This window comes from Pollachius pollachius (genome assembly GCF_949987615.1).
Source record: "Pollachius pollachius genome assembly, chromosome: 12".
In the NCBI taxonomy this organism is placed as follows: Eukaryota; Metazoa; Chordata; class Actinopteri; order Gadiformes; family Gadidae; genus Pollachius; species Pollachius pollachius.
In genome coordinates, this window is record NC_136945.1 from 13,375,569 (window position 1) to 13,399,681 (window position 24,113).

The 24,113-nt window shown below is 48.9% G+C and overlaps 1 protein-coding gene across 1 annotated transcript in view; it reads right to left on the reverse strand.

The window, feature by feature from the left end:
* Positions 1-24,113, reverse strand: part of plxna1b (plexin A1b) — a 169,272-nt gene that overhangs the window by 76,510 nt on the left and 68,649 nt on the right. The window contains exons 4-8 of the mRNA XM_079747645.1: positions 20,615-20,755; positions 7,415-7,515; positions 4,669-4,792; positions 3,957-4,110; positions 2,180-2,279 (exon numbers count right to left, since the gene is read on the reverse strand). Of these exons, the coding sequence (XP_079603771.1) occupies positions 2,180-2,279; positions 3,957-4,110; positions 4,669-4,792; positions 7,415-7,515; positions 20,615-20,755 (620 nt within the window). The remainder of the gene's footprint in view (positions 1-2,179; positions 2,280-3,956; positions 4,111-4,668; positions 4,793-7,414; positions 7,516-20,614; positions 20,756-24,113) is intronic.

Genomic DNA, 24,113 nt, shown 5'->3' on the forward strand with positions numbered 1-24,113 from the left:
TTTCAATCTCCGCAACCCCTTAAAGTAAAATAGGGGGTTTACTAATTAGATGAATGCCGCTATGTAAATCTACGGCATTTTTTAAAAGGCAGGGGCCACAACCTAATCAGTTGAGCAAATAAAAGGGGGTGGTGTGTGTATGTGTGTTTTGGGATGGATACAAGGAATTGACGCTGTGTGCGTGAGTGTGGATCGAGGAGAAAAAATTCAGAAAGTTAATGAATAAAGAAAACAATGCTGATGCGGTATACAGGTGGATGCTAACTATGCCAATGAAGCACATTTGGTGCATTGAATATGCACCAAAATGGGAATGTTCACACTGCCTGATGTATCAATATGGTGTAGTGATTGGAGTTGTGTATCTGGGAATGTGTGTGTGGATGTTGCTGAGTGTCTTGGCCCCGTTGCATGGGAACCTGTTTCTTTTATAACCACCGGGTCAGGCATCCCTGGATGAGCCCCATTTCGAACGGGGGTTGGACGGGGTTGGGGTGGGGTTGGCAGTGAGCAAAAGATACAACCTCCCGTAGCTGTAACGTCATTAAACCATGACATCACTCTGATTCTGTATTAGATCAGCCCTTCCAATAGGATTTAATCACCGTCCAGGTTCATATCTTTATACGGCTTGGCTTTGCGCGTCTCTGGGCCAACTCTAATTAATCTCCAGGCTTCATTACGTGAGCTCACCAGAAGAGTGCCCCGTGAAAAAACAAAAAAGCACCACAATTTCACAATTCATACACGACTCGTATGAGATAATCCGGGGGCCCCATGTGCTCGATATCAAATGTCTCGGCCATTAAGACGAGGATACCTGTCCCCCGTCCGACGTGAAATGAATCCGCACAGGAGAAAGCCACGGGAGCCGGGGGGACACGGGGACTCGTGGGAGTTGAATTAGCCATGAGCTGACATTGTAACGCGCCACGCCCTTTACCAGCTGAGCTAATCAGTGTTGTTGCTACAGAGGATTAGTGTTTTAGATTGGTGGTGGTGGAGGGGGTGGGTTAGAAAGGTCACAAAGTAACAGATTAGGTGTCCGAGGATATCCAGGGAGGTAAGTGGCAAGAGAGAAGAGGGACGGCGGTAGCGCGGTTGTGCGTGCAGTGTGGTGTGTGAGTGTGTGTGTGCGTGTGTGTGCACGTGGATGGGGGGTCCCGGATAGAAGACTCGGTGGTGGTTACCCAAGGGGGGCCTCTGGACCATCTGCTGCCCTGCGGCTAATACCCCGGCAGACGGCCCCACACCTACCCCGGATCAGCAAGGCTAGGGGTGGAGTAGAGGGGCAGGGTACGGTGGGGGGGCTATGGGTGTGTGGATATAAGGTGTGGGTGGCCCACAGGGAGAAGGGGGGGGTGGTCTGATCATTAGCCAAGCCCCCAGCCAATGGAGGGCAGCAGGGGGGAGGCCCCACTGCATGTTGGGAGATTTGTTTTTTAGCTTCCTATTTTTTGGTTTTGGTTGAAATCCGAAGGGGGATGATATGGAAAACAGTCTCCGAGGGGGGGGGGGGCCTTGCCTCGGCTCTCGGTGAGGACAACAGACTCGGCGGAAAAGACAAAGAATTGTTTCTAGAATGGTTGTGTTTGTTTACTGTCTGTTCTGTTTATTTACCGCTCATTCCTTCACACCTGCATCTCACACCCCGGTCGTCTGTTGCGGCAAACCGGGGCCACATTTGTGTGAATGCAAATGAGCCGCAAACGGAGCATTTGGGCGCGTTAAAGAAAGCTCACTATTTGTTTTCTCCCTGAAACGGGAGGCGACGCATAAATGAGTCTGGGGGTTGTGTGTTCGGGAAGCATTACGGCGTATTGTCATGTGTAATGAATTAATCATCAAAGGATCATTAGGGTGTACAGTGGGTTATGATAATAAGACTAGAATTACCGTCTCCTATCCCCCTCATTTCTCACACACGGCACCTTCGATTTTTCACTGCGATGGTAACACAAGACCCCTCCCCATCCCCGTGTGTGTGTGACTTTGTGTGTGTGGCTGCAGTATATATTATATATTCCCTATACTGTAACGGAAGCCTTCAGGGAAAGCAACATAAGAGCTTGTGGAGGGGTTTGGGGGAGGAAACATAGGGGGGTCTAGACATAAAATACATCATCATCTCAGATACTAGTAGATAGAAGAGAAAAGACGAAGTGAAATCTCCACTTACGACTGGTGGACGCTGCAGTTGTAGAAGACGAAGTCGACGCTGGCAAACTTCTTGCCCGTCTCCTTGGATTTGAGGTAGAGCTTAACTATCCTCTTGTCACCTATGACACACAAACACACACAACCCCTGGTCAGCTGCTGGGCCCGTCGTCATCATTTAGACTGACACTTGTCACATACAAGCGCAATGCAGTGAAATATAGCTGAAGTCACCCATATCGAAACGTTTTATTAGCATTATTATAATACTATAATATATGATATAGTATAATACCATCGCTTCTGAACAAGATTATATTATCTTGGTGTATCAAAAAGAGGCCAGGATGGTCTGCTGGTCAGGGGCCTTGACTTCCAGTCAAAAGGGCTCAATCCCAATTGTATGCAACCTGCAAGCCTCATTTAGCAAGATGCCTTGCTCCCATTCCACTGGCATAACGTGTATGGGAAGTCAATGTGGATGAAAATGACTTAATGGTCGCTGGGTAACAAATCATGAGCGTCAAGGGTTTAATGGTCAGATGTATTGGTAAATGCCAAAAGTACAGAAAACTGGTGCTTGGCAGCTGTAATCATGTCCCACTCTGTCAGATGTAGATTGGTGTGAATCGCTTCATATTAAAATGGCTGAAAATATGGCTGTATATATAGACACAGTGACACACGGCTGGGTATTCAAGAACGGTGCCTCCATCTCCGTTTATGTATATTAATCTCATATTATTCAGGACAAATAACACAAGCACCAAAACACAAATTGCTTTGCACCACACTGCTAACGACACGCAACCAGCAGGAAGGAATTTAAAAATAACCGCACCAATCAGTGCTCAGAATGCGTTACGACAGCCGGGCGGATGAGGAGCGCGTGTAATGGGCCGCTTTAGATGCACATCTAGCACTATGAACGAATAAAGACAATCTGACTTTGAGCTTTAGAATGCACAAGCATTCTGACAGCCTTTGGATCTCAACTCTCAAACACAGTGATTTGTTTTTCAACCTGTATCTTTGTGTGTGAGTGTTCCCTGCGTGTGCAGGGCCAAGACTGGATGTGATGTGAAACACCCACATACAATTGAAGAACGAATAAAATAAATGAAAACAACAAAAAACTGGGAAAAGAAGAAACGGGCGGCGAAGATATTTTTGAACGGCCGCCTCACAAAGGAAGCCGGAATTGTTTCTCTAAAGTGAAGTTACCGGCGTAACTGCTGTTGTTTGTAGAAACATAAATCAATAACGCCACTGACAGCGCTGCATAATATGCAATAATGGGAATAGGGAAATAAATAAAAGCCATTTCCTCTGGAGAACAAACAGACAAAGCCCATGGGACGCCTTTTAGGCCCTGAATATTAAGCAGTGATCAGGCGTGACAGGTGTGGTGTCCTTTGTAAGGCTTCACAGGGAGAGGTCGTACAGCCACGTCACGGGTTTGGCCGGCCATCAGGGCAGAGGGAGAACAGTGTCCTCTGGTTTCACCATGCAATCAGGAGGCATGGGGGAATAAGTCCGCCTGCCACGATGAATACATAGCCCACATATAGAAACCTGCATGACGTAACGGGGACAGAGTGAGAGAGCGAGAGGAAAAAAATAAAGAGCGGAGAGGAGGGAGAGAAAAGGGAAGGGAGAGAGAGAGAGAGAGAACGAACGGATGGACTACAACAATCTGAAGGAGAGAAAGTTGTAGAAAGTTGTCCCTCCTAAATAATTGCTTTGTCCACTGGAGTGTTCAGTCTGACTAACTGGTCACGAGTCACATACACACACACCTCTGTTTTTTGTGATGGGGAGGACGTCCCGTGCAGAGGGGGACAGGCAGTAGATGCGTCCCCCCTGGATGCGTCCCTCCGTCTCAACGTAGTCCTCGAAGGAGCAGTTGACCCCCGCCGCCAGGTCAGGGACGTTACGGGCCTGGAGCACCAGCTGGTAGAGAGACAGACAGAAAGAGGGAGGGAGGAGGGAGGGAGGGGGAGAGAGAGAGAGAGATAAAGAGAGAAAAAAATAGTAAGGGAGGGGAGAGAGGGAGAGAGAGAGAGAGAGACGGAGAGGGAGACAGAGAGACAGAGAGAGAGAGAGAGAGAGAGAGAGAGAGAGAGACAGAGAGAGAGAGAGAGAGAGAGAGAGAGACAGGGAAAGAGAGAGAGAGGGAAAGAGAGAGAAAAGGGAGGGAGAGAGGCAGGGTGTTAGATCAATGGAAGGACATGCTGTAACATGGATTGTTATGAGATGACATGAGGGTTAATGGCTGGGGAGGGGTGAGTGTGGGGGTGAGCTCGGGGGGGGGGAGCAGGAATCCTCACGCCAAACACATAAGCTATATCAGGCTCCATTATGGCAAGGTTAATGTGTTCCTGCTAATGTGTAGAGGGAGAGCGAGGGAGAAGGATAGCAAGGTGCACTCCCTATCAGTCACTCGGATATGGAGAAGTTACAGTAAGCCGCTGCAGGTAATGCAGCGGCTTTTTTAACACACGTACGTACCTGGATCTGGGACATGGTGACGGAGATGTTGCGGGGTGCAACGCTGAGCTCCACACACTGCCTCTGGTCTGAGGCGAAGCGCTGGGACTCGCTGGCCCGGTCACAGCGGTCCTTGCGAGAACATCTGCACAGGAAATAACACACACACACGCGCACACACACACACGCACACACGCACGCACAAAAACACACACACACCCACGCGGAGAGAACACGGAAAAAATATGAATACAGGAAAAGGTTTGACGAATGGTGATGAAGAGGGGCAGGAGGAAGAAGAAGAAAGGTTATGGCTAAAACGCTCCAACGGAAACCCCGCCCGAAAAATAATAGGTATGCACCGATGAAGAGGGAGGAGGAATGGAAAGCTTAAGACGGATACTGATGCAGGCGAAGGAGAGCAATAACCGAAGACAAACAGTTTTTATCACCTGGAGCCCGTGCCATTACAGCATCCCCTTTTCATCATAAGCACCTATTGGTCCTGACATTTGTGCGGGACTCATACCGCTTCTCCCTCGACTTTATAACCTCGGCCCGCCAAAAGACACAAAAGAATGTCTTGAGAGATGTGCACACTTTCACTCATACTTAAAAACCTGGACCCCGTAAATTAATAAGCAGCACATATCAACCGCTACCCTCTACCCCTAGCCGAGTCATTTATTACGCGTCCGCCTTCAACAGAGAAATCAAATAAACCCCCCATAACACACCCCTCCACGCCCCCATCTCGCTGGCAGTTTAACTATTAGCCATTCATAATGTAATAGCTATCAACTTCACCTCTCACACTAAACAAAAACGGGTCTCTGCGGTAAACGGTGAGGAGGGTAGCTGACGTCGTCCTCCCTTGGGCTTTACAATAAATGAAAAACCTGAGGAACACGCTAACCGCTAACTGCTGACTCCTCCCTGCCCCCCCCCCCCCCCTCTAGCTCCCAGCCAGCCCCGTCTTGCTGCTAGTTTCACAAGTCCTCTGTCCTGCTCGGCAGACAAAAAACGCAGTCCCCAAGTGCTCCCCCGGGAGTCACAAACACACACAACACACCCTCAAGAGGAGTATGTGTGTGTGTGTGTGCGAGTGTTGACGGGAATTATGGCATGCAACTGAATTACATGCATGCACACATGCATAATTCCGACGAATAGACTCTTCCAGCGGCCGGGACTTGCGATGTACGAGTGTGTTTATGCGTTTGCCTGTTTATTTCCTTTAACTGCGGCCTTTATGTGCCATTCCGCTGCACACCTGCACTCTCCCACCATTAGTGGGATGCCTTGCTGCTTTATGGTCAGGTCGAAGCTGAGAGCACCACGGGGCTAAACACAGACTTATAAAGAAGTGGCCATTAATAGCCGCTTTATTCTGTCTGGCCGGGCAGACCGCCGGAGTTTGGCCCTGCGTTGCCAGACCGGGATACGAGTGAGTTGCTGATATCCCAGCTCTGACAGGAGGTCAGTCAGTGAGGATGCCAGGTTATCGACAGCGGGACTCATCGAGTTTCGTCCCAGTGTGTGAGTGTGGCAGGAAAATATGTGGCTGGAGGCCGCGGCGGTATGCCAGCGATATATTTTGCATGTGTAATTAATGCAAAGAGACGGTTATTCCATTATCCTGAATTGCTCGAGGTGCTTCTTCTGCGTGTGGCTCCGCCGTCTCCACACCTTTTAATAAGATCCAACTGTTTGCGCACCTAGTCAAGAGCGAAGGCGGGAACACACACGCACACACACACACACACACCCTGGAGCCATGGACGCTTGTAGGGATAAATACGGCTGGCTTGTACAGATTGATGCACTAACACGGGGCTACGCACTCGGGCATTTTGCACATACATTGTGTTTTATCACAAATTCACCCCCAGGGCCTTGTCTATTCGCAACCCGCACCGGAATATCAATCGATTGTAACTCAAAAGCAACTCATGTTATGTAACCTAACTACAACTCATTAACCCATAAAGCGGCTGTGTTATTAGGCGGGAGCCATCAAATGATTCCAATATCTAACGTGTAACTGGCTTTTACTAGCGTCGTAAAATCGTGGGCTTTTAACCCGTCACACAAATAGTATCCACATAAATAAAGCCTCTGGATGCGGTTTTGGCATACACCAGGAGGAAGTGCAGGCTACGCGAGAGACAGTGTGCTTTATAGGCAAGAATATACAGAGCTACGGCAGACATTAGTAGGCTGCCTTTCAGCTTTCCCAATGTATTCATTACAGTCTCTTAACATGGATCCAACCATGGTGGGAGGGTATAGATTAAATGAGACACATACTCATACATAGCATTGGGCTTCATGTCCTTTACCAGGAGTAATGTAACCTTAACTATGACTATTCTTTCTAAAACATTATGAAGAGGAAACCAGGGCACAGTCTTATCTTCCTCTGGAACTCAGACAAGCATTTTGTCTAACGATCGTCTACCACATTTACTCAACCATGGAAAACATCCCATCAATTAACTGCACTTTACATCAGCTGCTGATACACATGCCCCCCATGTGTATCTGTCACCTAGATCAGGTGTAGATGGGTGTGTGGGTTTGTGTGTGTGTGTGCGTGCGTGCGTGCGTGCGTGCGTGCGTGCGTGCGTGCGTGCGTGCGTGCGTGCGTGCGTGTGTATGTGTACTCGTATGTGTGTGTGTGTTTGTGTGAGTGAGTGAGTGATTGAGTGAGCGAGCGAGCGAGCGAGAGAAAGTGAGGGAGGGTGTATGTGTGTGTGTGACTTACACGTTATGCAGGACACACCAGCCACAGTGAGGGTCCCGGGAGCCCAAACACTCGCCACAGCTGGTGTACTGCTCACAGCTCTCCACTGGAACTCTCACCACCTACAAAGAGAGACATCGATGCACAGAAGGGGCAGAGAGAGAAGGGGCAGAGAGAGAGAGGGGCAGAGAGAGAGAGAGGGGCAGAGAGAGAGAGGGGCAGAGAGAGAAGGGGCAGAGAGAGAGAGGGGCAGAGAGAAACAGAGGATATATGGAACACAATTAGTACATTGCTTTTAATCAGCGTTATGAAAGCAAAAAAAAGAAGAAAAAAAGTGCCACACTCCACAAGATAATGTGACATTTTTGGCAGCTTATCACACCGACTCAATTTCAAAGAGGAGCTTGGCAAATAATCTTTCTGCATGCAGCGGCATATTGGAGTGTGTGTGTATGTCATAGAGGACAGCAGGGTATGAGTGGGAATGAAACAGCGTTAGAGAGGGTGTGTGTTGGTGGTGGAGTGTGCTCCGATGTGCGCGCGTGTGTCCGTGTGTATATACTGTGGGTGTCTGCGTGTGCGTGTTTGAAGAGGACTTCTGCGAGCTATTCTGGTCCAGTAGTGTGTGACAGCCTCCAGCGAAGCGTGCACAGGAGAAGCTTCGCTAGGCATGCTGGGCAGCTGGACAGGTGGCCGGGGCAACGCGCCTTTGATTGACAGCTGACCTCCAAAGCCAATGGGAGGCAGAGGAAGAGAGGACAGACCCCCGTTGTTTGCAAGAACATCCGTGCGTCGTGTGTGCGTCGTGTGTGTGCGTCTGTGTGTGTGTGTGTGTGTGTGTGTGTGTGTGTGTGTGTGTGTGTGTGTGTGTGTGTGTTGTAGGTGGGAGAGAGAGATTCAGAGAGTGACGTTCACGGGTGCAATGTACCGGCAGAAATCAAGCAAGAAGTGAGGGTGTGTTTGTGAGATTGAGAGATTGAGATAGTTCACCACAGGGAAAAGACAGCTCAGTTATAAATTGTGTGTGTCTGGTGTGTATGTGTGTGTGACCGGGGGGGCGCTTATACATAATGCCATGCTGAAAAAGTGCGGGAAGGGCAGGGTGAACTATGAATGACCATTGGTGTACGTGTGCGTGTGTGCGTGTGTGCGTGCGTGCGCGCGCGTGTGTGTGGTGTGCACTTCACAGCCTTCATGGAACCATTTAGTATTAAGCCCTCATACTGCGTAAATGCATAAATGAGCTCGACACTGGCTATAGGTGATGACAGATGGTTAGCAACATGCTACAGATAGCCCCACAGTGTATGGGGGGGGGGGGGGTCAGTGTGTGTGGTTTCCATTATTGTGTGTATCATTCAGAGACTTAAGTGTGTTCAAAAGGGTGTATGACAGACTGATTGCTAACATGTGTTTTTGGATGTGTGAGTGTGTGTGTGTGTATTTGTCAGAGTGTGTGTTTCACTGGAGGCTACCTTTAAATCACACAGTGGAGAAGGAGTAAGTTGATCAGTAAGTAACAACATTTAACAACCCTACCCTAGGGTAACACTATTATAGTGTCAACACATACGCACTGACACACACTCCACTCACAAGTGGCATGTGGGGTCCCAGCTGGCGTGGGGCCAAAGTGGGGTCTAACCCTTTGATCAAGCAACACAGCGGACAGGAGAAAGGGAGAGAGAGAGAGAGAGAGAGAGAGAGAGAGAGAGAGAGAGAGAGAGAGAGAGAGAGAGAGAGAGGGAGAGGGAGAGAGAGAGAGAGAGAGAGAGACAAGGGAAGAAAGACCATATGGCTGGGTCAGAGAGAAATATGAGGTAAGGGATCAGGTTGGTTAGCAACCGAAGCTGCGAGCACACATGATGGATATGATGTGGGCAGAGCAACGCTGTGCTTTGATTGGGAGCTTAGCATTGTGTACTACAATATGACCAATACATTTAAATTAAAAAGACCAAAAGCAACGGTGTAACATTATCCACGGCTAAACCATTCTCAACCACGGCTTGTATTAAGTCACAATATAAATCTCAATGTTTAACTACTAGCTCTTGCATATACTTCAGATCTTATACTTTAGATTAATACAGATTGGAAGACAATTTTTGCCGCTTAATGAGGTGGATTCATGGCTGGTTAAAGCTGTGTGTACCACAGGGCAGGCCCATTTAGCTGACAGTCAGAGAGAGGAGACATGGAAGCTCTCTCTGACTCAGGGGAATGGAGAGAAGGAGGGGGGAGAGAGAGAGCAAGTGAAGACGGGGAAAGAGAGAGACAAGCAAAGGAGGAGAGAGAGAAAGCGAAGGAGGGGAGAGAGAGACGGTGAAAGAGGGGAGAGAGAGAGAGAGCGAACTATTGGAAAAAGAGACAGCGAAGGAGGGGAGAGAGAGAGAGACATCGAAGGAGATGAGAGAGAGAGAGAGACAGCGAAGGAGGGGAGCGAGAGAGCAAAAGAGGGGAGAGAGAGACAGTAAGGAGGGGAGAGAGAGCGACAGCGAAGGAGGGGAGAGAGAGAGACATCGAAGGAGATGAGAGAGAGAGAGAGAGAGAGAGAGCGAAGGAGGGGAGCGAGAGAGAGAGAGAGAAAGAGGGGAGAGAAGGAGGGGAGAGAGAGAGAGCGAAAGAGGGGAGAGAGAGAGACAGTGAAGGAGGGGAGAGAGAGCGACAGCGAAGGAGGGGAGAGAGAGTGAGAGAGGGAGAAACCAAAGACATATCCTGGCAACTTTTAGTCCAGAACTAGCCAGACCACCGCCACCTAAACACTTGACCCCCATTAACAACCAGAACCACTGCAGTGTGACTCAACAAGGGTCAACATCCCCATCACGCTCGCACACTATGGCTCCTCCACGGTCCTGCCTGAGCACCCTCGATGGGAACACCCAGTCGAGGAGACGCCAACACGCCCAGTGTACAGTGAGCAGAGCTCTGGGACGACCGTGGCTCCATTACATGGGAGTGGTGCAGAGTGGGAGGGCTGTTTACTGTGGTAGTGGGCTGCCATCATTACGTTCCCCAGTGGAGGATAAACTGCTTTACTGGTGCCAGTAATGTGTTACTGGCACCAGTAACACATTGTTGTACACACACAGTAATGTGTGTGTACATGTGTTGCACTGCTGTGCACGCGTGTCTTTACACGTGTGTGTGTGGGTGTGTGTGTGTGTGTGTTTGTATGTGTGTGTGTGTTTACGTGTGTGTGTTTAAGTGTGTGTGTATTTGTATGTGTATGTGTGTGGGTGTGTGTATGTGTTTTTACGTGTGTGTGTGTATGTGCATGCCTTATAACCTGTGCATTTCCTTGTTCTCACTAACAGACAAGAGGCCACGCCCACACATAGCACACAACCACACTCACACACCCACACGGCCCCACTTTCACTCGCCCCTTTCCCTTCACATGGCTCTTTTAATGAAAGCCCATTCCCGTCAGTGCGCCACATTACTCGTTTAAATGACCTTATAAACCAGGACCACCATCGTGCGTCTATCTGCAGCCCCTTATTTACAATGCCGTCCAGGGCCGTAACTCAATTCTACTTTCCCTCTCCCTGCCTTTCACTCGGGTGTAAACCTGGAGCGGCCTCTCCGTCTGAATGCCCTTACTTTGTCCGTCCACTTGTAAAACTCCGCCCGCTCCGACAGCGCGCTGTCTTTCGCCTTTAAGCCTTTCCTCGCGACAGTCACCTCCAAAACCCGGAGGGAGCCGTAAAGCTTTCAAGTGTGGCTTTTCATTGGCTGTTAAATTGAACGCCATAAAAGGATTGGGCCTTGTTGAGGCCTTTTTTTTGTTAAGGGATTTAATATATTTGGAGGGGTGGGGGTGTCCGGGGTGTGGGGGTAAGAACCTATGCAGTGGAGGTCAAGAGGAGGGGGTTAGTGTGTGTGTGTGTGTGTGTGTGCGCGCATGTGTGTGTGTGTGTGTGTGTGTGTGTGTGCGCGCGCGTGCGTTTCTGCATTTCATTAAGACAAGCCGCCTCCTACATGGTTACATTTTCGAGTCTTTTTAATATTAGGCCCATTGTACTCATATTCCTGGAAAGGAAGGGATGGCAAAGCTGGATGCCTTTCAATATTCCCATCAGCATGTGGACCCCCATCCCCCCACATCCCCCACCTCACCCCTGGTAAGCAGGCCCTAGCCATGTGCCAGCGCCATTTCAATAAACGTCCCTCACACTACATCAATGGTGCTCTAATCTGACGCGCCATCGAACCGCCACCGCCATGCTTGACGATCAATACCTACTACCTACATACTTTACACACACCCCAGCCCCCCCCCCCCCCCCCCCCCCATAGGGGCAGGGGGCTACAGGATAGATGTCCCCACAGATGGGAAGGGACAGTACAGTTTACCATTACCATTAGGTCATTTAAGCAGACGCGTTTATCCAAAAGAGGCTTAGTGTTTTTTATTAAGAAACATGGCCTAAAAGAGCAGGTCTGGCTCAGAGGGATGCCAGCAGGTAGGATATTGTGGGTTGAACAATAGTGTGTATGGAGGAAATTTAGAAGGCTACAAGGGAGCAAGATGGAGGGAGGGGCAGGGGAAGGCTACCACAAGATATAGAAGGGAGAGCGAGGGCAACGGAGAGAGCAAGAGAGCACAGGAGAGAGGCAGGCAGGGTGAGTATCTCCTAGAGAGAGCGGTTATCTTCACAGCCAGCAGGGAAGGTAGCCCTCCGCTAGCGAGGCTAACCCTTCCCACCTGTAACATGGATATCGCATCCTCCATAGGGAGCCACTGGGAGTGAGCTAGATAGTGCAGGGGGCTGGGGCTAGTGGAGGCTATCAAAGGCCCAACTAGTGCATATACGCATGGTCAGGGTTGTAGGGTCTTAGGAAGCTCGATAGCTGTTGCCAGTGGCTCAATGTGTTGACCGATCGTAGATAAGGAGAGAGCAAACACGGTGTGTGTGTGTGTGTGTGTGTGTGTGTGTGTGTGTGTGTGTGCGAGAGGGATAGAGGGAGGGATAGAGAGAGAGAGAGAGAGAGAGAGAGAGAGAGAGAGAGAGAGAGAGAGAGAGAGAGAGAGAGAGAGAGAGAGAGAGAGAGAGAGAGAGATTGGGGGAATATAATGAAAGGGATGGCAGCATGTCCCGGTGTGACAGCTGTTGTAACCATCGATCAAATTGGGTTCCATCATCAGAGTCATTTGTTGTCCACCGTCAACAGGCGTTTGAGAGCTGAATTGGTTACAGGCCGGCTGGAAGTGGCCGAGTGAGCGGTCCGTTTGAATTGTTCTGACACAGATGTTTTAGTGAATTATATTTTTACGTTCGATAGGGGATGGCTAGATAGTGGCAGAAATCTTTCTTGCTTTTTCCATTAGACAACTCATTCAGTTTATGTGTGAGTGTGTGCACATGCCTATGTGTGTGTGTGTGGGAGTGTGAGGGGGAGCTTCGGATGATATTTGTATGACCATAGAGGTGTCAGTGCACGCAGGAGCTTATGCAAAGACGAGAGCAAAGAGATGGAGCGTAATCCCACGAAGAGAAAGAGAGAGAATGAAATGGAGAGAGAGAGAGAGACAGAAAAAGAGAGAGAGAGACAGAGAGACAGACAGAGACAGAGAACGAGAGAGAAACAGGGACAGAGAGGAAAAGAGCTCGGCCATTATTTTCTCCTCACAGCCGTTCTCATCAACAGGACTCTCCATTCCCATTATGGCTCCTGACACAAAGCAATCTGGAGCCAAATCTCCTTTCTCTGGTTGTGTGTCTCTCCTCCCGCCTCCTCCTCTCCCGCTCCGTCTATTGCTCTCCCTCACTCCCTCCCGACACACACACACACACACACACACACACCACCTAATCCCGCCTCCTGAGCAGACTGAAACGTACAGACACATTAGACAAGGCCAGGGAGCAGAGACCCGTAGACTTATAGAGAGAGCGGCGAGGAGGGAGGAAGGGGCCAGGGGGTGAGAGTGAAAGAAAGGAGAAAAAGTAAGCAGAACTAGAGACAACAAAGATTGAAGAGAAGATGGTTTCATTAAAGAGACTAAGGCATTGAGATGGAAAAGGGAGGGGGGGAAGGGGGGAATAGATGAACACAGAGAAGATGAAATGGGGCCAAAGAACAACAAAGAATGAGATGAAGAGAAAGAAATAAGAGAAGGGGAGCGGGAGGAAGACAGAAAGAGAGTGGGCACCCGATAAGGAGCAACAGTTAGTTTGGTGTCATCCAGCAAACCTTCCAAGCAAACCCATCTATCCCTTCATCCAAACGTTCCATGCATCCAAACATTTCATCCATCCATCTGTCCAACCGTCCATCCAAACGTTTCATCCATCCATCTGTCCGTCTTTCTTTCCAGCCATCCAAAACGTTCAATCCGTCCACCGTCGCTGATTTGGCCAATCGCCGCACCAGATGGGCGGTGATCACTATTGGTGGACGTTCCCATGGGCAGGTGCCAGTCTGGGATTGGCTACTACGACGTTGCATTGTCAGTCAGTCGGTTCCACCGTGTCCCCAACCCCCACCGTCACCACCCTTTCGCCCAATCACTGGCAACCTATGGGCCGAGTGATTGTACACCTGATTGAGAGTGTGATTAGGAAGGAGAAAGAGAGCGAGAGCGAGAGCGAGAGAGAGAGAGAGAGAGAGAGAGAGAGAGAGAGAGCGCGGGGGGCAGCGAGGGCACTGAAGAGACAGAGAGAGAGGGGGGGACATTAACCTATCCAGTGCTCCATCTTGCCTAACCCTATCAGTCAGCCCCATCACTCTATCTGCAGAGGAGAAGATGGCAGAGGAGCAGGCGGGAAGAGAGAGCTGTGGGGGAGGGGAAAGGTGGATGTATATATTGGAGGAAGGGAAGGGAGAGAGACAGAGGGAGATCGTTTTTTTTCATACCATTAGAACAAATGGGATCACGCCTTATAGGATCAAGTGTCTGAGCAGTTTTAGTGATGGCCGGGACACGCAGACACACACACTTAATTAAAGGTAGAAAAGACTTTCAGAGAGCATGAAAGCGAGAGAGGGAGAGAAAAGGAGCGAGAGTGAGACGGAGAAAGATAGAGGGAGAGGGCATGCAGAAAGAAAAATGAGGGCAGCGCGAGGTGACAATGGAAGAGAGAGAGAGAGAGAGAGAGAGAGAGAGAGCAAGTGAGGGGCAGGAAAATGAGAGGGAGAAAGTCAAAACTGAGATATCAATGCTCACATTGAAAAACCATTCCTCCCCAGTAGATGAGGCCACTGCTGCCTATCTTTCCCCACACACCTGTCACTCTCAGAGGGAAGCAACACGTCTCTCTGTGCCTTAGTCACCACCAACGCCGCCTCCCGGCCCCCTCCCCCCCAAGGCACATCACAGAGAGAGGTAGAGAGAAGGCAGAGAAATAGCCATGCCCTCAGTTTCTCATCACAGACATGTGACCTGAGGAGCGAACCCCATTACCTGCTGAGGAGTTGGAGGAGAGCAGAGAAGAGAGGCAAGGCAGTTGAAAAAAAAAAAAAAAAAAGGTGACTTTTCCCCCCCTTCTAAATGCATTTAATTCCAAAAGGTACCACCAGGAAGTGGAAGCATTAGAAGAAGAAAAATAAAAAAAGACTGAAAGAGATAGTTTGGAAGGAGCAAGACTCCAGCTGAGATATGTTTGGTTTTGAACCTCAGGAAGGACGTAAATGTCTTAAAAGCGCTCACTTGCGTCCAACACAGCGCGGCACGTGATGAATGTCCTCAGCAGGCTACATATCTCGTATTGATTACTTTGAAACAAAATAGACGACTCAAAGGGTTCTCCATGAATCGCAATCAGCCTCAATTATTCCACTGTGCAGCAATTCAAAGAGCCTAGTGCTGCCCCGGTCAATGGCAAGCGAATGTCTCGGATGACTGTTTGGACGAACAGATCACCTCGTTACGCCACTGTTAGTACGCTACAAAACAGACGACAAAATGGTTGCAAATGTGAGGCATCATTGTACGCTCAAATACTTCAAAGTTTGCTCAGTTGGAAAGGGATTTTGAGCAATATGTCCTTTTTGTGTTTGCATTTAATCCATTGTTCCCTCCCTGACGGGCTACTTTTACCTGGAAACATCTCTCTTATAGCTTCTGAAATGTTGTTGTCTCCCCCCGAGAAAGGCCCCTGTGTCCCTCAGAGCGTGTCCGTAACTAATAAATGTGCTGCATTCAGACAGCAGGTGGACGCCACAGGAATGGAAGCTGGGGCGGACAAATTGGTCATCTTTTTCCAAGATTATCTCCTTTTGTTCCGCTGAAGGCAGATTAAATCAGTTATTATTCTGTATTGGTTGGGGTATACAATGTTAATAAATCCTATCAGAGCGGTTTAGAGACTTATCCCATTATGTCCTAAACATAATTAGCAAAAAAATGGCCGTATGTGAATTAATCGTGGCTAATACATGTACACACACACATTCACACGATTCTACTGAGTACTGTGTGTGTGGGGGTGCGTGTGATTTCTGCTACCTATATAAGCCCTTTATTGGACCAGAACAGACCACTCTGCTGAACAACCCGCCTTTACCCCGCACCCAAAGAAATTCCCAGTAATACTGTTCTAACAAATTACTTTGTACATTCATACCGTTCTACCCTGGAAAAGGGAAGCTCACTTTTTATTGAGCATTTCAAAGGCAGGCCATTGTGCTAGTGTGTCTGTGTGTGTGTGCTAGGGTGTGTGTAAGAAAGAAAGAGGGAGAGAGAAGGTAATTGTGGTTGTACTGGGCATCTCCCCTGTGTAAATGGATGCAATTACATGAGGAAGAAGAAGCTCGCCGAGGCTGACAAAGACCAGACGTGCGCCGCATGAGAGAGACGGAGATAAACAGAGCGAGAGAGCGAGTGAGAGAGATACAGAGAGAGAGAGAACAGAGAGACAGAGCGAGACAGAGCAAGAGAGAATGATAAAGAAAGAGAAATACAGAGAGAGAGAAGGACAGAGAGGGAAAGAGTCAGAGAAAAGAAGAGAGAGGAAGGAAGGAAATGAAAATAAGGAAAGAATGAAAGAAAATGAGGAAAGTATTGGCTAAAGAAATCAATAAAAGGAAGCAAGTGAGGGATGAGAAGAAGAGGGAGATCTAGAGGTAAAAATGACAACGTGGGCATTGGAACACAGTACACCATGGGCTTGCTGGCGGCCATTGGTTTCTATGTGTGTGTTTGAATGTGTGTGTGTGTGTGTGTGTGTGTGTGTGTGTGTGTGTGTGTGTGTGTGTGTGTGTGTGTGTGTGTGTGTGTGTGTGTGTGTGTGTGTGTGTGTGTGTGTGTGTGTGTGTGTGTGCATTTAGCAGCATATCAACTGCAGGAGCTACTTTGGGAGGTGTGAACTCGAGTTATTGAGTGACGCTGCACATACAGTACATGGCTAAACCCCCCCCCCCCCACTTACCTCGAATGGTCTATTAACATTTACATAACAATGACCACCAGTGAGCAGCCAGTGAGCAGGAGGTGTGCAAGTGTGTGTCTAGTATATAATACGATGCATTTTCTAGCTGTGTGTGTGTGTGCTTGGTTTTCCATATGCATGCTGCAGTATTACCATCAAAATAAGTGTTGACAAGTTTCAATCGTACACTGCTCTGCAGAATTATTACTCCTGGTGAGAGCGAAGCTGTGGCCACACCTATGAAATAAAACTCCAAACTCTGTGATCCATACGGAGGTTCTCCCTGAAAACATCAATCTGGGGCCATTACTTGTAAATATCATAGTCGCTATGATTATCTCCCCACATCGACTACAACTTGATGAATGCAATTCAAATGAACATCTGAGCTATTTAGGATGTGGCTAATTAGCAGCATTAATGTCAGCGGTGATTGATACGAGCACTGAGTTAATATTAGTGGTGGCGGCAGACTGCTGCTCAAGTCTCTGCTAATGAGCTTGTCAGAGTCTCGAAGAGACCAGCGTGTAAACAGAGCGAGACAAACAGGCACAGCACACAGCTGATGTCCGACCGCTTCGCTTGGGTAAAACATTACTCCTCGACAAGGCCTGGTGTGTTTGGGATAGCCCAATAAGGAAAAGGGACCGAGGGCAGGTGCTTAAAACACACACACACACCTACACACACACACACACACACACACACACACACACACACACACACACATAGATAGACATTATAGAAAGACATTAATAGATATTCAGAAAGAAAGACATTAATAGATATTCAGGCACTTCAGGCACAAAAAGCATAACACTCTCCCATCCACACACACGCACGGTTTGAGTGAACGATGACATCATGATGCTTATATTAAATGCCAGATTATCCCCAGGAGAGCACTTTTCAGCATATGCACTGAGAAGTGTCCATCAATTCTGACAAGACATGTTGAAAAGGAGTATGTATGCAAGACAAACATTCCTATTTTGGCATATCATGCAGTGCTGTTTATTCCTTCATAAAAGGAACAGCTTAGCCTGTGGCACTTTACAAGATGATAATATAAAAGGGCATCAAACTAGTTCAAGTATAAAGCAAAGCTTTGTATTGCCATTGGTAATATAAGTATTCATAAGACACTATTAGGGCAAGGTGTGTGTGTGTGTGTTCCAACACACTCGTTTTTCACCCCCCAACACACACACACACACACACACACACACACACACACACACACACAGCTGTCATATCCTGCATTGATAATGGCAGTGATGAATATAGCTGGAACAGAGCTAGTCATAAATCACAGGACCTCACCCCTAAATGTGACTCACGGCCTGAGCCTTACTCTGCATCTGTGTGTGCATGCATGTGTGTCCGTGGCGTGTGTGGGCCCTTGGTGTGTTTGCACGTGTGTGTTTGTATGTGTGTGCATTTGTATCTGTGCGTTTTTGTGTGTGTACGTGTGCGCATGAGAGAGGCGATGGGAGGACTTGTCATAGGCTATGCATCAGTGGATATGTCCAATGACACCTTAATGTGCTTGGCTTGTCTAAGGAAACCCTGAGGGCAACACCCCCCCCCCCCACACACACACACACACACACACACACACACACACACACACACACACACACACACACACACACACACACACACACACACACAAGGTGTGCGAGTGTATTCTGGGTGCACATTTAAAAAGAACCTGTAATGGGCATGACACACCAGCCTTCCTACCATAACAGCTGTGCTCATGAATCGAAGGATGGAGAGGGACATAGGGAAAGAGAGAGAGAAAGAAAAACAGAGAGAGTGAGAGAGAGAGAGAGAGAGAGAGAGAGAGAGAGAGAGAGAGAGAGAGAGAGAGAAAAAGATCCTCTGTCTTTGTCACGTACCCATGTATGAACTACTCTACTGAAAAAGGTGTAATAGAAACAAGAGAAAGGTTGAAAAGAAGTAGCGGGGGGGTACGTTGGCACAGAAGAGGAGGTGAACATATAAATGGTGGGGGGTGAAGTGAGAGAAAGAGCTCATGGATTGCGAGAGGGCGAGGAGATGAAGAATAAGAAGGTGCAATGAGGGAGATGGGGAATTGGGAGGGGGAGGGACTAAGGCTTGGGACTGACTCATTAAAAAAAAGGGAATGGGATCAGAGAGAGGCGAAGGGAGCAGCCCAGCGTTGGCCAAGGTTGGAGCTCTTAATATGGGCTCAGATGGAAGAGTGCGCGTATAGCGGCTCAAGTCGGAGGGGGGGGGGGATTGTAGAAGGCAGGAGATGATGGCCAGGGGATGTATGATGATTTAGGGGGGTGTGAAGGAAAAGGGTAAGTGGAAGTGTGTGTGGGAGAACTGAACGTCACCACACCCTCTAGTCATTAGTGTTGGGAAAGGGGGGTTAAGCTGGAGCTCTGGCAACCCCAAGGCCGTGTCTTCTCAACCCAGAGGCTGCTAGCCATTAATAGATCAAAGACACAAAGGCAGAAAAATGAACTTTGATAGCTGACAGAGACAGCGGGTCTTTGTGTGTGGGTGTGCGTGTGTGGGTGTGTGCAATAGTGGCGCGTGTCCTTGTGTGCATTATATTTTTCTTGTCTTGCAATCTGTGCCGTGTGTGTGTGTGTGCGCTACTGTGCTAGTGTCCCTCATGCCCTTAGCTGTTCTAGTTGGAAAGATTAAAAGTGAACTGGGTCAACCAGGCGCGCAGACACACATTGTCTACATTTTGGGAACAATCTTAACCAAGCCACAGATCCAGACACCTCCATCCATTAAAGTCTCATAACCGTGCCTCTCTCTCTCTTTGTGTGCTAGGGAGAGGCAGACAGAGAGAGGGGAGAGAGAGAGAGAGATGGTATGTATGCGTGCATAATGGAACCGTTATTAGACGCCGGCCGTGAGGTCCATGTGTTCAGCAGCTGGTGCTTCAGTGTGTGTGTGTGCGCGTGTGTGTGTGTGTGTTGGAAGAAATGTATGTTTGGAACGTAGCCGGGCTCCAGACTACACTGTACCCCTGTAGAGGAGACAGCTAGTGAGAACCGTACAGGGTCAACACCATCATAAGTCGAAATATAATTACATGCACAACAGAAATGTGTTTTTTTTATTGTGCGTGGATTGTGTGTATGTGTCAGGGTGTATGTGTGTGTTGCCGTGCATACTTTGGTGAACATTTGTGTGCGCGAACGTGTACATGTTTATGTTTGCATGTGTGACTACATTTAGCTAACGAGCCATTGTTGGCACTGAGCTTGGCTAACTTCAGAATACGGCGGCTAACAATGCATCGCTGTGGGGAACGCGCTGCATTGTGTTTACTATATGCTGATTATTTTTGGTGTTATCTCCATTCATTGTGACTTGTGTCGCAGCTCGTTCCTTTTCCATGCCTCCCGTTCCTCCATGCATGGAGGAACGGGAGGCTGTTTTCCATTTTGTTGGGAATGCAACTCGTTAAGAATATGGGTGTGTGCGCGGTTTGCAGGAACACACACACACACACACACACACGTGTCCCCAGGGCATGTCCACATGTTTAAATACATATTTCACTATCTGCTGATTTATGTCTGCATGGTCTGCGGCAACACTGTGTGTGTGTGTGTGTGTGTGTGTGTGTGTGTGTGTGTGTGTGTGTGTGTGTGTGTGTGTGTGTGTGTGTGTGTGTGTGTGTGTGTGTGTGTGTGTGTGTGTGTGTGTATGTGACAGAGAAAGAGAAGAACAACCTCAAGAAAAAGAGAAAGGAATGGACTAATCGTTTTTTTGGTGAGCATTTATAGGTCCTTGTGGACCCCAAAACAGGGTGCATTGCAGCAGGTGCGTGTCTGAACCTCACCTGTTTGTCGGTCAGAGTGTAGATGTGCTGCTGGTCGGGGCTGAACAGCATGTCTCTCAGTAAGGGACTTCCTGTCTCGCTGACCGTCACCTTCTCGTAGAGCAGAGCCGGACGGTTCGGACTCACCGAGTTCACCAGAATCTACAGAAACACACACACAGACGACGCCGTGAGTCCAATGACAATTCACAGAGAATGCACGTTGGTAAGACCTTTCAACGCAAACACAGAAAAAATGCTTGTTTTGATGAATCCGCATGTAGGAATGATGTTTCCACACACGCAAAACAAGCGTCATCGAATATAATATTCATAAAGAAAATATTTATCTATACATTAATTACACATAAAATGGGGGGGGGGGCGCCTGCCTTAGAAAACTTCATTACTAAACACACCTGTAGACAAATACGTACGGTTGTTCCAATCACAAGCACACAAGCATGCACAAGCACACAAACACACACAAGGACCATGACAAAGATCCTTTTGTGAGCGTTATAGTGAATAATTTACCCAGATATGGAAAATAATGGCGCTATAGATGATACGATAGGAAAACGGCAGAATTGGAATAAGGCAGTGAGCCAAAGTCCTTTCAACAGGAAATGAAAGGAGTGAAGCATTGGATGATGGGGTGATGAGAGAGGGTGGGGGGGTGTGCAAGTATCAGTCGTCCATTACTAAGCTTTGTCAACTCCCACCACTATCAGCTCCCAATGACAGGGACAGCAAGCAGAGAGGCACTGAAAAGACTGTGCATACACACACACACACACACACACACACACGCACACACACACACACACACACACACACACACAAATAGATATGCAATCATAAATGCAAATTCTTACACAAACGAGCGCACATGCACAAACAGTGACAGATGCAAGTAACACTGATCGTCTGGAATGTGCACATTTCTGTGTGCACGCGTAAAATCTCTGCAATGATAGTGTTTACTTTGGCTGAATCTGACAAGGACAAAATCTGAGGCAACACTCCCATTATCTGTGTGTGTGTGTGTGTGTTTGTGTGTTTTGTGCTTTTTACGGAGAAAGAGGAAGACTCTTTGTTTGTTCTTAGAGAGGAAGAGAGAGTGTAGGGGTGGGAGCAATAGGAAAGGGAAGACAGAGCAGTCTTCTAAGCACACGACAATGATGAAGAGCTGGAGATGAGAGGAGCTATGGATGTTATTATCTGGTAAATGGGGCCCGTAAACAAAAGATACATTTCATTCACAAATGCTTCATATCCTGGCCTGCTTGAGCACACACCCCCATACAGACTAACATTTTCATAAGCAAGGGCACACAACAACAACAATGACCAAATAGCACAGCCCCCCACCCCCCGCAACACACACACACACACAGGCAACATCACAAACAAACACACACACAAAGGCTATATCGCAAACAGAGACACACACGCGCACACACACACACACACACACAGTTACACGCCAGTAAATGAAGATGGACTATAGAGGAGAAATGGGGAAATTCTGCTTCCCACTATCCATCCTTTGCTTTCTCTCCCTCTTCCCCTCTCCCCCTAAATATGTCCCTTCATCATTCTCACACAGACGACTGCCTCTGCCAGCCACATTGATCTCCAGCCCAGCGGCCAGGTCCGGCCGACTCGGTTAGTGTCTGGCCCGATCCTAGCTTGTCTTTTTACACTAAAAGGGGAAAAAGACACGGCTCTTTGCTCCCTGCCAGAGCACTTGTTGAGATGTGCACGTCAACACATCCGCCCGTCCGACCCTCGGACCGAATGTGGTGCTTTTGATTTCCCACGTTTGTGTGCTTGCATCGCAAACGGGCGGTCGTAAAGTTGATAGCACTATTGGCGAGTCTTCAAAGTATGTGGGCTATCGGAAGCCATATCCCACCGTTTGTCATCCTCTGTTTATTATCGTCCCATCATAATGTTTCACTTTTTATTTTAGTGTTGCCAGGTGCCTGGATAGGCACCGGCACTGTAGAATAGATCTGTGTTTCAACGCCTACCCGCCTCAAATTAAAGTGAGGCGACAGAAACAGAAGAGGAAAGACAACAACATCCCTATTCCTAACACACACACACACAAATAATCAGACACACCGTCTGCAAAACATGCTGGCTGAAAAACAAATAGGAGTAGAAGAGTGTGAGACACAGAGGAAGATGGGGTGAAGAGGAAGAGGAGGAGGAGGAGGAGGAAGCCACATACACATTCATTACATGGTTGTTTCATTTCGCCTTCTGCCATTATAAGGCAAATTAGAGAAGGTGCAAATTAAATACTGGATGAATGGATGGATGGATGGATGGATAACATAAAGTGGACTACATGAGCAGAATTTGTCTAATAGAATGAAAATGAGATTTTCTGCCCTGAAACAATGGAGACAATCTAATAAGCAGGTAATGAGTAATAGAAAGGATGGGGGGGAGAGAGAGGAGGGTGGGGCAGAGAGGAGGGTGGGGAAAGAGGAGGGTGGGGCAGAGAGGAGGGTGGGGCAGAGAGGAGGGTGGGGAGAGAGGAGGGTGGGGAGAAAGGAGGGTGGGGCAGAGAGGAGGGTGGAGGGGGGGGAGAGAGGAGGATGGTGGGGAACAGGAGAGAGGATGGTGGAGGAGAGAGGAGGATGGTGGGGAGTGGAAGAGATAAGGGTGGGGGGGAAGAGAGGAGGGTGGGGTAGAGAGTAGGGGGGGAGAGGAGGGCGGGGAGAGAGGAGGGTGGAGAGAGAGAGAAGGGTGGGGGGGAGAGAGAGGAGGGGTGGGGAGAGGGAGAGAGGAGGGTGGGGGGGAGAAAGGAGGGTGGAGAGAGAGAGAAGGGTGGGGGGGAGAGAGAGGAGGGGTGGGGAGAGGGAGAGAGGAGGGTGGGGGGGAGAAAGGAGGGTGGAGAGAGAGAGAAGGGGGGGAGAGAGAGTGGAGGGTGGGGAGGGAGAAAGGAGGGTGGAGAGAGAGAGAAGGGTGGGGGGGAGAGAGGAGGGGTGGGGAGAGGGAGAGAGGAGGGTGGGGGGGAGAAAGGAGGGTGGAGAGAGAGAGAAGGGTGGGGGGGAGAGAGAGGAGGGGTGGGGAGAGGGAGAGAGGAGGGTGGGGGGGAGAAAGGAGGGTGGAGAGAGAGAGAAGGGTGGGGGGGAGAGAGAGTGGAGGGTGGGGAGGGAGAAAGGAGGGTGGAGAGAGAGAGAAGGGTGGGGGGGGAGAGAGGAGGGGTGGGGAGAGGGAGAGTGGAGGGTGGGGAGGGAGAAAGGAGGGTGGAGAGAGAGAGAGAGAAGGGTGCGGGAGAGAGGACGGTGGGGGTGGCATGCATTTAGTTTGGCTAAAGGTTGCCGACAAGTGCTGGTGCATGTGGATGCGTGTGCGCATGTGCGTGTCTTTCTATCAACATGTACACACTCCTATAGCATTGGCCCACCAGGATAAAAGCAGCGCGATATATGGGGCTCCAGGCTCCACATCCACTACCAGGGGCAGCAGTGGCTAGCTGCTTCTGCTAAGTGTTTGA